Source organism: Coregonus clupeaformis, unplaced genomic scaffold (assembly GCF_020615455.1).
Source record: "Coregonus clupeaformis isolate EN_2021a unplaced genomic scaffold, ASM2061545v1 scaf0391, whole genome shotgun sequence".
Lineage (NCBI taxonomy): Eukaryota > Metazoa > Chordata > Actinopteri > Salmoniformes > Salmonidae > Coregonus > Coregonus clupeaformis.
In genome coordinates this window covers 371496-385938 of record NW_025533846.1, presented here as the reverse complement: position 1 = coordinate 385938, position 14443 = coordinate 371496, and the positions used below count along the sequence as shown (strand labels likewise).

The 14443-nt window shown below is 40.5% G+C and overlaps 1 protein-coding gene across 2 annotated transcripts; it reads left to right on the top strand.

Annotated features, from left to right (window-relative positions):
- Window positions 1–251: 251 nt before the first annotated feature.
- On the top strand, window positions 252–8916 carry LOC121582019 (oocyte zinc finger protein XlCOF6). Of its 2 annotated transcripts, XM_041897520.2 has the most exons (5): window positions 252–462; window positions 858–1001; window positions 1035–1182; window positions 1392–1487; window positions 6825–8916. In XM_041897520.2, exons 1-5 carry the CDS (start codon window positions 277–279, stop codon window positions 8546–8548), a joined length of 2298 nt encoding a protein of 765 aa, XP_041753454.2. In that variant the 5' UTR covers window positions 252–276; the 3' UTR covers window positions 8549–8916. The 2 variants fall into 2 exon arrangements, with proteins under 2 accessions (XP_041753454.2, XP_041753453.2); XM_041897519.2 differs by having other exon boundaries at window positions 858–1182.
- The last annotated feature ends 5527 nt before the right edge of the window (window positions 8917–14443 follow it).

The window sequence follows — 14443 nt, the reverse complement described above, 5'->3', positions numbered from 1 at the left end:
ATGAAATGCATCACCAATATAGTTTTTAAAATCTAATAATAGAGTCAAATGCTTTATTGAAACCTAACTTCGATCTATCTTTGTTAATTGATTTTCATAATGTATTGTTTGCATTTTTAATAAATTTATGTTTAAGTAAGTTCAAAGTATCATTTTGTGTTTTTTCTCAGAAAACCATGTCAAGTAAAAGTCAGGAGGACTTTTATTTTGAAAATTAGGCTTTTGAACACGTGACCTAATTTGAACTAGGTAGCTTCACATTACTGGCAGGAGCCGATGCTAAGTGACAGATGGCTAACTAGCTGTTATGTGAATGAGTCTGGCAAAATGGCTACAGCTAACAAAATGTTTCAGTTAGAAACAACATCAATTATGGCCGTTGTTGTCGAGACGGCAATGACAGAAATTAGCCATTTTTTTCCCACCGTGCCAAACTCTTACGTTTGCAATCCGGAGAGAGAGGTGAGTACAGAGTGACGGACGGAGTTGAGCTAACAACTGCGTCAAAAATGTTTTATAAGTAACCCAATTACACATCCGGTAAAATATCTGGCTCATTGTTCTATCTGTGGCAACGAACTGTTAACGCGTAACTTTATCTAACTAACTAGCTAAATATACGTTGTCTAGTAGTTTATCCAACCACTATGATAATATTTGGTGTAACTATGGCTAAGTTAGCTAGCTTCCTGCAATTTCCTTAGTTAGTTAGGTAGCTAGCTAACGTTACTTACTGCTATCCCGTAGCTAAGCGTGTTAACTTAGTGGTTTCGCATCATTTTCTTTGCAGCATAGCTTGCAGCACAGATAACTAGCTAACTATTTAGGTAACATTTATTTTAAATGTTTCTACACAGCTTTGCATCATAATGAATCTGGTGACAGGGGAGGCTATTCGTAAAATTTGCCAACTATTCCTGGTGGCCTCCTCAAGTTTACAAAATGAGAACGAGAAACTGAAAACCAAGGTGGAGCAGATGGAGGAAGATATGAAGACCAAGGTGGAGCAGATGAATGAAGATATGAAGACCAAGGTGGAGCAGATGAATGAAGATATGAAGGCAATGACTGAGAAGGCTGAACATTATAGAACGTCACTGGCTAAAATGCAGGCTCAAGCAGAACCGAAAGGACCCACGCATATTCTGCTAAATGGAATGATTTTTGCAATACCACCAGTTGGTAAGTGTTATAGACTTAGCTAGCTAGCCTTTACTTACTGCCTAAACATTATCTATAACTAGCACGTTAGCTATTGGGATTCTTTGCCTACTGATTATTATTATTTAAAAAAATCAATTTAGGCCTAAATCACACAATTTTGTGGAAAGAAATGGAAAGGTGAGAGTTGTGAATGTGTTTTAAAGGTAATTATGCTTGTTATGTTTTAGGTCTCCCAATGTTGCCTGTAATGACAGCGGCTTCAACATTGCCAGGGAATGTCAGTCAAGCAAACACTGTCACTAATGCGACCTCAGTCTGTGCAGGTAATCCTTATTTTGAATAATGGTTAGCAAACCTAGGTCTTGTTCACTAAGAACCAAACGGAAGCAAATGGGCCAAAACAGGGGAGGGCATAGGCGGCCAGTAAGTTCAGTTTGGGGAAGCTATTTTCACATTTTACAGACTAATGTAAGATGGCCTACTATTCCTAATGTGATGAGTAGATTGGATATAGAGGTCTTCACGGCTCCACCTGCCTGAGACCAGATCCTGGACCCGAGTGGGTCCGGATCCAGAATTCCAAATACTGTCTGGGTTGGATCTGATGATTGTCTCGGGTATGTGTAATTTGAACTGACTTGTCCGGAAGGGCCCATACAGATCCGAACGTGACTGCTGCAGGAAAGAGAGAAGTGTTATCATTTATGCTGCTGCTCTTGTTTTTCATGAGAGTGGGGCGTGCTACACATACCTGTTGTTGGCCAATCGTATGTAATCAAAGCTGCAATAGGCTACAGTCATAGAGCCTCTGTGTGTGGCAAAAGTTAGGAGATATCTAATCAATGGAAGATGGAATTAAAATGACGGCATTACAAGTTAAAGGAGAAGGATAGGCTACAACAACCAAGAGCCAACAGGTAGGCTGCTACTTAAAGGAAAGGTTCACCCATTTTGAATGTTATATTGTTATTGTGCATCTCTAAGTGATGTTCTACCGATTCCCTGGCTGATTTCAAGTTTTCATGTGTATCTGAGTTATTGGCATTCAAGCAGGCAGAAATCCGGCTGGTATGATGTAGCACTGTGATAAAATCGGTCTCACTACACTGGAAGTTAATAGGAATATTACTTTTAGATCGCGAAAACGTCTTATCATACATGTCAGATTTCAATACTGGCTGATGTCAGAACTCGGAATCATATTTTTGAGATATTCCTACCTCGAGACATTTTTAATTTAATGGAGGGTCTACCACATTTTTCCTGTTTGTCTACTTCTTTAGTCCAGGGTGCATTGCATGGTACCATTGCCAGATATATTATAGAAAGGAGATAGGAATCCAATGAATGAATGAATGAAAAACGTATAACGCCCCACCCAGCAGACTGTTGACCAATCGCGTTCACGTTGTCATGCTGCGTCACATGGTGGCTAAGATAGTCACACAATCCCTTCTCAGTCAGTGTATTTGTCAAGAAACGTGCCTATTTTCCTCGAAAGTACTCAATGTCAAGATTCCAAAGCTATTTGATATTACAGATGGCAAGTTAATTATCTCACTTCTCTGAAAAGATTTGTAATGTTGTACTTCTTGTTGACGAAATTCGTGCTAATGTTGGGTTTTTGAGCTAGCGCCTAATAGACTCCCATTCACTCCTTGAAGGAGAGCGCTCCTTGTCCCAGAATCGCCCAGAATGCACCACACGTTCCATTGACGTAGCACGGGTAATGTTTCCCATCTCCTCAAAAGTATACCTGCCATTGCGAATGTGACTCCACTCTGTGAGACACATCGATCTGCAGGTTGAACGTGGTGAAAGAGCTGTATATCGCCTAAACAAACTGCACTAACTAGCTACTTTACATGCTGATATTGTCTTTGGTATTGTGTGTAGCTATGTTTGCTAGCTAGCTACCTAGCTAACTAGATAGCCAGCCCATAGAGATAGCATTGCATTGTGGATTTTGTAGTCGACTTGAGCTGCAACAGATTTTCACAACGATTTTCCATGTTGCTACCAACCTTATTATAATGCCAAAATGAAACATTTGTTCACAAAAAATATTGTTCTCACATATTAGTGTTATTTATCACTGTAAGTTAAAGTAATGAGTGGTTTTGGGTGGATTTCTCCTATAAAGATGCACTATTCAGAAATCTCTCCACCATTTCCTGGTTGTTAAAATTATAATAGTTTGCTTAATTTCAGTTCGTGACCAAGCAAGTATATTGTAGAAAATGATTGTACCATCTAAACCGCTGTGAAATATATTTTCCATAACCAAAAATATCGTATTTTCAGCTGTTTGAAGCTGGTGTACAAAACCAAAAGTAAAAGACGCAAAAATGAAACTTAAGAACGGGAAGCATAGAAATAACGCACCTAGAATGGCCATAATCTGTGTTGTTTCTAACTGAAACATATTGTAAACTGTAGCCATTTTCCCCCTCAAACTCGTTAGCATAACAGCTAGCTAGCCATCGGCAGCTCCTGCCAGTAATGTGAAGCTAGCTAGTTCAAATTAGGTCACGTGTTCAAAAGCCTAATTTTCTAAATAAAAGTCCTCCTGACTTTTACTTGACATGGTTTTCTGAAGAAGAAAAAAATACACAATGATACTTTGAACTTACTTAAACATTCATTTATTGAAAATGCAAACAATACATTATGGAAATCAATTAACAAAGAGGGGATCGAAGTTAGCTTTAAATAAAGCATTTGACTGTATTATTAGATTTTTAAAAATATATTGGTGATGCTTTTCATTATAATACCCTGTGAAAAACAACGATAACACAATACCAACACTGTTGCTGGAAGTTTTCGATGGTTTTTAACTACTGTCAACTCTTAACAAAACCAGGATTTTATGTATTGAAGAGAAAATGTATATCCACATGTTAGCTTCTGTACCATTTTAAACTGTAGAAGTTGTCAAAGTGAAAAGGGGGTGTTTCAGAATCCTCAGACCCTCTACTAATAGGATCCAGTGTCATACCATGAAAGTTTGCGTCATTGGGGCGTTTCTATGGGGTACAGCCACTGTTACCTGAATCTAGACAAATGCAGGATGATGGTCAAGCTAAAACAAAAGATTCTGAATCAATGGTCTTGGAAACCATTACAATGGAGGAAGTTGATTTTCAGCCCATCAAAGTGGAATCAATTTTTAAAAAATAAGAAGAAACCTAGAAAATGATTGATGTAGAACATTCTGTCAATAACACCCACTACATGACCAAAATGATGTGGACACCTGCTAATCAAACATCTCATTCCAAAAGCATAGGCATTAACATGGATTTGGTCCCCCCTTTGCTGCTATGATGGCCTCCACTCTTTTGGGATGGCTTTCCACTAGATGTTGGAACATTGCTGCGGGGACTTGCTTCCATTCAGCCACAAGAGCATTAGTGAGGTCCGGCACTGATGTTGGGCGATTAGGCCTGGCTCGCAGACGGACACAAAGGTGTTCGATGGGGTTGAGGTCAGGGCTGTGTGCAGGCCAGTCAAGTTCTTTCACACCTATCTCGACAAACCATTTCTGTATGGACCTCGCTTTGTGCACATTGTCAGGCTGAAACAGGAAGGGCCTTCCCCAAACTGATGCCACAAAGTTGAAAGCACAGAATCGTCTATAATGTCATTGTATGCTGTAGCGTTAGGATTTCCCTTCACTCGAACTAAGGGGCCTCACCCGAACCATGAAAATCAGCCCCAGGCCATTATTCCTCCTCCACCAAACTTTACAGTTGGCACTATGTGTTGGGGCAGGTAGCGTTCTCCTGGCATCCGCCAAAGCCAGATTCGTCCATCGGACTGCCAGATGGTGATGCGTGAATCATCATTCCAGAGATGCATTTCCACTGCTCCAGAGTCCAATGGTGGCGAGCTTTACACCACTCAAGCCGACGCTTGGCATTGCGTATGGTGAAAGTCACTGAGCTCTTCAGTAAGGCCATTCTACTGCCAATGACTGTCTATGGAGATTGCATGGCTGTATGCTCGATTTTATACACCTGTCAGCAACCGGTGTGGCTGAAAAAGCCAAATCCACTAATTTGAAGGGTTGTCCACATACTTTTGTGTGTATATATATAGTGTAGCTCAGATAAAGAGGATGGAAGTGTCAGGTCATCAGTAAATGTTGAGCTGAAACAAATGCAACGTTCTAAATCAATTAACTTTGAAACCATGATGTCTATCAAAATTGCTTCATGGAAATTGTATAAAACATTCTCTCTGGTAAAGCAACATTTTCAGCATCACTCCCAGATAATTCAAATTTTACAATAACTGAATACATGATGGCCTAAATTATACCATCATAAAAAAGGAAGACACTAGGGCGGCAGGTAGCCTAGCGGTTAAGAGCATTGGGCCAGTAAGTGAAAGGTTGCTGGTTCGAATCCACGAACCGACTGCGTGAAAAATCTGTCGGTGTCCTTGAGTAATGTTGCTGGAAGTTTTAATGGTTTTTAACTACTGTCAACTCTTAACAAAACTGGATTTTAACATGTTTTGAAGAGAATGTTCATGTCCACATGTTTGCTTCTGTACTGTTTTGAACTACAGAAGTTGTCAAAGTGAAAGGGGGGTGTTACAGCCACTGTCGCCTGTTACCTGAATCTAGACGAATGCAGGATGATGGTCAAGCTAAAACAAAAGATTCTGAATCAATGGTCTTGAAAACCATGTCAGTGGAGGAAAAAGATGTCTATCAAAGTGGAATCAATTGATGAAAACAAGATCATTATGGAACATCAAACTAGTCACTTAGATACAGATCATGGTGTTGACCATCATGAAAACTGAAACTAGTCCCTTAGATACAGATCATGGTGTTGACCATCATGAAAACTGAAACGAGTCACTTACGATTCCCCACATGGCAGTTTCTTGTCATTGTTGGTAATTATCTGGCCATCCAGAATACACAACAACTCAGACGTCTGCCCCATTGAAGCATGTGCATCGTTTTCGTGACGACGTCAGCTAACCCATCTATAGCGCGAATCAGCTTGGTTGGTTGCTGTCTCTCCCTCCCTGCATCACTTGCTCACAGTAAGGCCCCTCCCCTGCTTGCTAGAGAGGCACCTCTCCCTACTCTTGCGCAGCCCCGGTTAATAAAGTAGCTTAAATTACTTTTATGCTGATACGCTCACTCGGATCGGACCGTGTTTGGATCCTACCAGTCTATACAGAACAGGTCTCTCTATATTAAAATGTTGTATTTATGCATATCGGGTTCGGGTGGGAAAGCCCCAGGTCCATTTCGGAGCATTTGCCAAGCTGCTGAAATTGCGCGCTTCCCGACTTTAGGCTATGCGCTTGTGATTTTAAAACAATCCACAGCAAAGCAATTTTAAAGAGCTAATGATCCTCTGTGGCTAAATCATGCTCTCTGGTGTAGTATTTCGAAGGATTTGATTTATTTCTGTATAGACCGGAGTAATTATATAATTTCTGCAAATTTAATTCAATTGACTTATGGGGAAGCTTAGCTAGCCTATTGGATGCGCTGCCTATAGGGAAGGGACTACCTGGATGCTTGTTTTCACTTTCCTTTGCAACACATTTTGCTACGGTGTGCACTAATGAAACCCGCTTAATTTATAGTTTTATAATGTGTATATACTCATTCCTTTTATCTTTAGATCCTGTAAAGGTTTGCAGTAAACCCACAGAGACGTCTTCATTGGAGAATGACTCCTCTCTGGGAGACACAGATGGACTGAATACAGACCCCTCCCCAAGAGACACCGAATCCAACGTTGAGCATATGAGAGCTGCTCTGCCAGAGGGCAACGAGAGAGACGGCCATGAAAGCCAGAAAAACAGCCATACTACTAGAGGGACACGATCCAAAGAAACCAAACGCTTCAAGTGTGATGTTTGTGAGAAGACCTTCAGCCGGAACAACCTGCTGGTACAACACAAGCTAACTCACACAAGACCCTTCAAGTGTGATGTTTGTGAAAAGACCTTCAGCAGGAAGGGGTCACTGGAAGCTCACAAGCTAATTCACACACTGGTACATCACATGCTAATTCACACAGAAGAGAGGCCATTCGCTTGTGGTCAATGTGGCAAAACATTCAGAATTTCCAAGCAGCTCGAACATCACATGTTGCGTCACAGAGAAAGAACGTTCAGTTGCAAAGTCTGTGGAAATACATTCTCTACCAAGAAAGATCTGAAAAAACATCAGCTTGTTCATGCGGTGGAGAGACCGTTCAAGTGCCTGACTTGTGAAAAGGTTTTCACATCAAGGAAACTGCTTATCGAGCACGAGAGAATCCACACCGGTGAAAAACCATACAGCTGTGCTGTATGTGGGAAGAGTTACAGACAGCATGGTGGCCTAAATATTCATATGCGAACACATACAGGTGTACGTCCGCACTCATGTTCTGAGTGTGGTAAGAGCTTTGTGACAAGCAGCAGCCTCAAAAACCACATGGTTGTTCACACAGGGGAGAAGGCATTTAAATGTGAGACATGTGGAGCTGCTTTCGGCCATAAAGCAAACCTTCAGAGACACCAAGTTCTTCACACAGGAGAGAGACCGTACAAATGTAAAGTGTGTGGGAAAAGCTACCTTCAGTCCACCGACCTAAAAGCTCACATGCACCATCATGGGGCAACCAAACCATTTATGTGTGACCTATGTGGGAAGACTTTTATGTACAATTTTCAAATGAGACGACACCATCTAAAATGGCACACAGTTGAAGGAGAGAAGCAGAGGGAACGACAGAGAAGAGAGAGAACGAGAGAGAGAACCGCCAGAAGAGAGGGAACCTCAACAAAGCCATTTAGTTGCAACATATGTTTGAATGGCTTCAGCTCCATGCTAACTCTGAAAAACCATCAACGAAGTCACACAGGACAAAAGCAATACTGTTGTTCCATTTGCGGAAAAAACTTTTCCTATAAAAATACTTTGGACTATCACATGAGACTTCACAGTGGAGTGAAGCCCTACGCTTGTAAATACTGTGAAAAGACATTTGTTCTTAAGCAAGCTCTTGAAGGACATGAGCGGACCCATACAGGTGAAAAGCCCTTCAAATGCAGTTATTGTGACAAGACTTTCTCAGTCAACACCAATCTCAAAAGGCATGAGCGAGTCCACACAGGAGAGAAGCCATTCAAATGTGATGTCTGCGGGAGAGGTTTCAGCCAAGCCAACAATGTCAAAGCCCACATGCAAGTCCACACTGGAGTGAGGCCTTACTATTGCAAGAGATGTGGAAAGGGCTTTTCTGACATCAGACACTACAAAAACCATAGCTGTAATGGTGTGGCAGCGACACGCGATCAGTCCCGTAAATCTTCTGACCGCACTTTCAGAAATAAGAAAGGAGAAAGAAGGTAGAGACAGGAGTGCTTGCCATAATGCTGCTGTTATGTAGACTCAGTGATATAATCTCTATCATTCATAGTGGGGCAACTTCTTGCTTTCAGACATCAAGAACAACAGCGATATCTGTAAGGTTAAAAGTTCCGGGATGAGTTTCTGGAAGGCCTCATAGGAAATGAGAGAAAGCGTGCTTTAGGAAATTAGATGCGTGCCTGCTGTAATGCTTGTAGGTATTGCTATAGTCTTAGGGTCAATGTTCATGAGGCCAAATTCCTCATGGAGACATGACTGTTTATTTCTGACATTGTGCCGAATTGTTTACGATATGTTTTTTTTCTTCTATTGTGTAAATCATTAAACACCTAATTCATGTGAAAATATCAGTACGAGTCATTCACATTTTGTCTGTCACCTACAGTACATAGGACCGCTGTTTGAGATATACATACTTTTTATGAAATGTTTATATATACAGTGGGGGAAAAAAGTATTTAGTCAGCCACCAATTGTGCAAGTTCTCCCACTTAAAAAGATGAGAGAGGCCTGTAATTTTCATCATAGGTACACGTCAACTATGACAGACAAATTGAGGAAAGAAAATCCAGAAAATCACATTGTAGGATTTTTAATGAATTTATTTGCAAATTATGGTGGAAAATAAGTATTTGGTCACCTACAAACAAGCAAGATTTCTGGCTCTCACAGACCTGTAACTTCTTCTTTAAGAGGCTCCTCTGTCCTCCACTCGTTACCTGTATTAATGGCACCTGTTTGAACTTGTTATCAGTATAAAAGACACCTGTCCACAACCTCAAACAGTCACACTCCAAACTCCACTATGGCCAAGACCAAAGAGCTGTCAAAGGACACCAGAAACAAAATTGTAGACCTGCACCAGGCTGGGAAGACTGAATCTGCAATAGGTAAGCAGCTTGGTTTGAAGAAATCAACTGTGGGAGCAATTATTAGGAAATGGAAGACATACAAGACCACTGATAATCTCCCTCGATCTGGGGCTCCACGCAAGATCTCACCCCGTGGGGTCAAAATGATCACAAGAACGGTGAGCAAAAATCCCAGAACCACACGGGGGACCTAGTGAATGACCTGCAGAGAGCTGGGACCAAAGTAACAAAGCCTACCATCAGTAACACACTACGCCGCCAGGGACTCAAATCCTGCAGTGCCAGACGTGTCCCCCTGCTTAAGCCAGTACATGTCCAGGCCCGTCTGAAGTTTGCTAGAGTGCATTTAGATGATCCAGAAGAGGATTGGGAGAATGTCATATGGTCAGATGAAACCAAAATATAACTTTTTTGGTAAAAACTCAACTCGTTGTGTTTGGAGGAAAAAGAATGCTGAGTTGCATCCAAAGAACACCATACCTACTGTGAAGCATGGGGGTGGAAACATCATGCTTTGGGGCTGTTTTTCTGCAAAGGGACCAGGACGACTGATCCGTGTAAAGGAAAGAATGAATGGGGCCATGTATCGTGAGATTTTGAGTGAAAACCTTCCATCAGCAAGGGCATTGAAGATGAAACGTGGCTAGGTCTTTCAGCATGACAATGATCCCAAACACACCGCCCGGGCAACGAAGGAGTGGCTTCGTAAGAAGCATTTCAAGGTCCTGGAGTGGCCTAGCCAGTCTCCAGATCTCAACCCCATAGAAAATCTTTGGAGGGGAGTTGAAAGTCCGTGTTGCCCAGCGACAGCCCCAAAACATCACTGCTCTAGAGGAGATCTGCATGGAGGAATGGGCCAAAATACCAGCAACAGTGTGTGAAAACCTTGTGAAGACTTACAGAAAACGTTTGACCTGTGTCATTGCCAACAAAAGGTATATAACAAAGTATAGAGAAACTTTTGTTATTGACCAAATACTTATTTTCCACCATAATTTGCAAATAAATTCATTAAAAATCCTACAATGTGATTTTCTGGATTTTTTTTTCTCATTATGTCTGTCATAGTTGACGTGTACCTATGATGAAAATGACAGGCCTCTCTCATCTTTTTAAGTGGGAGAACTTGCACAATTGGTGGCTGACTAAATACTTTTTTCCCCCACTGTATATATACTGAACAAAAATATAAACGCAACATGTAAAGTGTTGGTTTCATGAGCTGAAATAAAAGATCCCAGAAACTTTCCATACGCACAAAAAGCTTATTTCTCTACAATTTTATGCAGAATTTTTTGTACATCCTTAGTGAACATTTCTCCTTTGCTAAGATAATCCATCTACCTGACAGGTGAGGAATATCAAGAAGCTGACTAAACAGCATTATCATTACACAGGTGCACCTTGTGCTGGAGACAAAAGGCTACTCTAAAATGTGCAGTTTTGTCACACAACACAATGGCAGTTTAAGTTTTGAGGGAGCGTGCAATTGGCATGCTGCCTGCAGGAATGTCCACTAGAGCTGTTGCCAGAGAATGTAATGTTAATTTCTCTATCATAAGCCGCCTACAACGTTTTAGAGAATTTGGCAGTACGTCCAACCGGCATCACAACCGCAGACCACCTGTAACCATGCCAGCCCAGGACCCCCACATCCGGCTTTTTCACCTGCGGGATCATCTGAGACCACCCACCCGGACAGCTGATGAAACTGAGGAGTATTTCTGTCTGTAATAGCCCTTTTGTGGGGAAAAACTTATTCTGATTGGCTGGGCCTGGCTCCCCAGTGGGTGGGCCTATGCCAACCCATGGCTTCATACCTGCCCAGTCATGTGAAATCCATAGATCAGGGCCTAATGAATTCATATCAATTGACTGATTTCCTTATGAACTGTAACTCAGTAAAATGTGTACAATTGTTGCATGTTGCGTTTATTTTTGTTCACTATATCTATCTATATATCTCTTGGCATTAATGCACCAGAAGCCCTTTAAAAAAAAAATTACACACTGATGTTCAGTGGCATCACCACTCTCACACAGTTGTCTCCCTGTCTTTTGGTGCTTGGTTAATTTAATTTGGGCAGAGAGGTAATTGCCAACTTAGGAATCCTGGAGAATCTTTCTAAAATGATCTTACCTTCTCAACAAAAACCTTCCATCAGTCCTACTTTTATCATTATTACATTTACAATTAATACATTTTATAATTATTTACGGTGCATAATATATTTAAGTGTGTTGTACAAGCAGCACCTTATCGGCTTAGAAAGTCATAATGTGGAAGAAATAATAATTTTTACATTGTTCAAAGCCCCATCAACGAATACTGTGTTGCAATAGCACTTACCTGTCTTTTCTATGAAAAATCTGAGATTAAAGTGGACAATAGTGAAGCTATAAATCTTGACCTCAAACTACACCATATTGACTTATTTTTGTTGTAATTGCGGACTCCGTCAACACACAGGGACGGTTTCCCGGACAGATCTTAATTTAAATCAGGACTAGGTTTATTATACATAGATTTATCCAGAATAAAAAACGTAGTTTATGAAACATTGCCTAATTTCAGATGACTGATTTCTAGATTTAGATTATGGAGTAGGTTGCTTTCTTTACTCCATTGTATGTATGCCCACGGATTGGAGGAATTAATAATTTGCAGTGAATAAAATATGACTCCATTACATGAAGAAAGAAGGTAGTCCAAACTGTCTTTACTCTGCGCAATACGCTATGAAAAGTCCAGCCTACTTCCTGGTTCAAGTTCCATACTGTTTTTGAATGGGCTTCAAGTTTATATAAATTTATGAAAACGTGGACATTTAAGATGCCTGTAAAATTATATTTGTATTTGTGGATTAATGTATTTCTACCTGATACCTTTCATTAAGGTAATCGAAAACCTTCACAAAAGGCATTGGGTAAAGGTAAATTAATCCACGAATACAAATATAACTGTACATATGTTAAATGACCTCATTTTCATGAATTTTGATATAAGCAAAGATGGTACATGAAGATGGGCAGAAACACCTTCTGCAATAGAAATCCCCGATCACTCTTGTAGGCGATGTTTGCTAGCTAAACTCATGCGCAGAAACACGTAATCGGGTCTAATGGTCGCCTCGTGCAGAACTGCGCATGTGCAGGCTGTCAACTGAAAGGCACTCTTTCGATATAAAGTGGTTTTTGACAAATGAAAATGTAATTTTCACAAGGTTGGAGTGATAACATGTTGAACTACTTAAGACATTGGCTCGAATCTAGGTTGTGCCTTTTAGATTTCGAGAAAATTACCAACTAAGGAAGAATGTTTCACTACTCATTGACTTCTCAAACCCCGTCCTTGTCTGTTTCGCAAACGTTCCCGGAAGTCTCGCGATGTTGCTCTTCTGGGTTTAGAAACTGCGATATACATTTGAAGCCCATTGAAAAACAGTACGGGACTTGAACCAGGAAGTAGGCGGGACTTTCATAGGGTATGGGCACAGATAGAACAATGATTTAGTTATTAAAACCTTTGGTATGAGTGTGATTTTTCTTTGCGTTTCCCCAACAGACATTAAAAAGTTTGTCTCAAGACTGTCTGTTGTCGTGGTTACCGGCCTGCCACAGCAACCAGACCAAATCCTCCTGTGACAAATTGATGCAGGAGTTCTAAAATTCTCAGAATGACTTACTTTTATTTCGTAACACTGTGGCAGAAGCTATTTCTGCAAGCTCACCATTACCTTGTAAATATTGTTGTGGGTTTATTTTACTGTAATAAATCATAAAAAAGAAGCCAAAGTTAGGACGTCTGTAGCTCAGCTGGTAGAGCACGGCGCTTGTAACGCCAAGGTAGTGGGTTCGATCCCCGGGACCACCCATACACAAAAAATTTATGCACGCATGACTGTAAGTCGCTTTGGATAAAAGCGTCTGCTAAATGGCATATTAATATTATTAATTATACTCTGGTTATTTTAACTGGCTAGCCAGCTGTTAACAAGCTAGCAACGAACCAAAACATTGTTTAGAAAATTGCTTTCATTTGCCTGGCTTGCTAGGTTGACATATACTAAATTCATTTGTAAACGGATGGGTTTATTGGTGTTAAAATAGAGACCGTGTGCTATTTGGAGCACTGGGCTACTGATGTCATGCAGAGGCTGTCTTTTGCATTTATACGTTTTCATTATCAACAAAACCGACGCTTGCGCAACTATGGGGCAAAACAGATGTCGTTGGCTTAGATTGTTGACAACATGTAAACTATATTTAGTCTCCAAAGTTTATTGAAAACATAAATACATGAGCACTTGTTGTCTCTCAAATACATCATCACAGCTTTTGGTCAGCTAGCTAGCGAATTTTAGCCATATTAGCTCAAATATATCCTGATTTTAAGGTGACTGTAATGTCTACTATAATTAACTGAGTGGTATGATTAGTTGCATTACGCTGGAATTCCATGTGGATTAGCCATTAGTGTCCCAGACAACAAAGAAAACAGCTCATAATGGTACAGGAAGCAACTCCACCAGTGCTGTTGGTAAGACTTACCATTAATCTCTTCCTTGCATATGGATCCTGTTATGTGTTTCATGTACAGTATGTTTAGGCAGTGGTGGAAAAAGTACCCAATTTTCATACTTGAGTAAAAGTCAAGATACCTAAATAGAAAATGACTCAAGTAAAAGTTAGTCACCCAGTAAAATACTACTTCAGTAAAAGTATTTGGTATAAATATACTTAAGTATCAAAAGTAAATGTAATTGCTAAAATATACTTAAGTATTAAGTAAAGGTATAACTAATTTCAAATTCCTTATATTAAGCAAACCAGATGGTGCCATTTTCTTGTTTTTTAAATGTACAGATAGGGGCACACTACAACACTCAGACATAATTTACAAACGAAGCATTTGTGTTTAGTGAGTCCGCCAGATCAGAGGCAGTAGGGATGACCAGGGATGTTCTCTTGATAAGCGCGTGAATTGGACCCTTTTCCTGTCCTG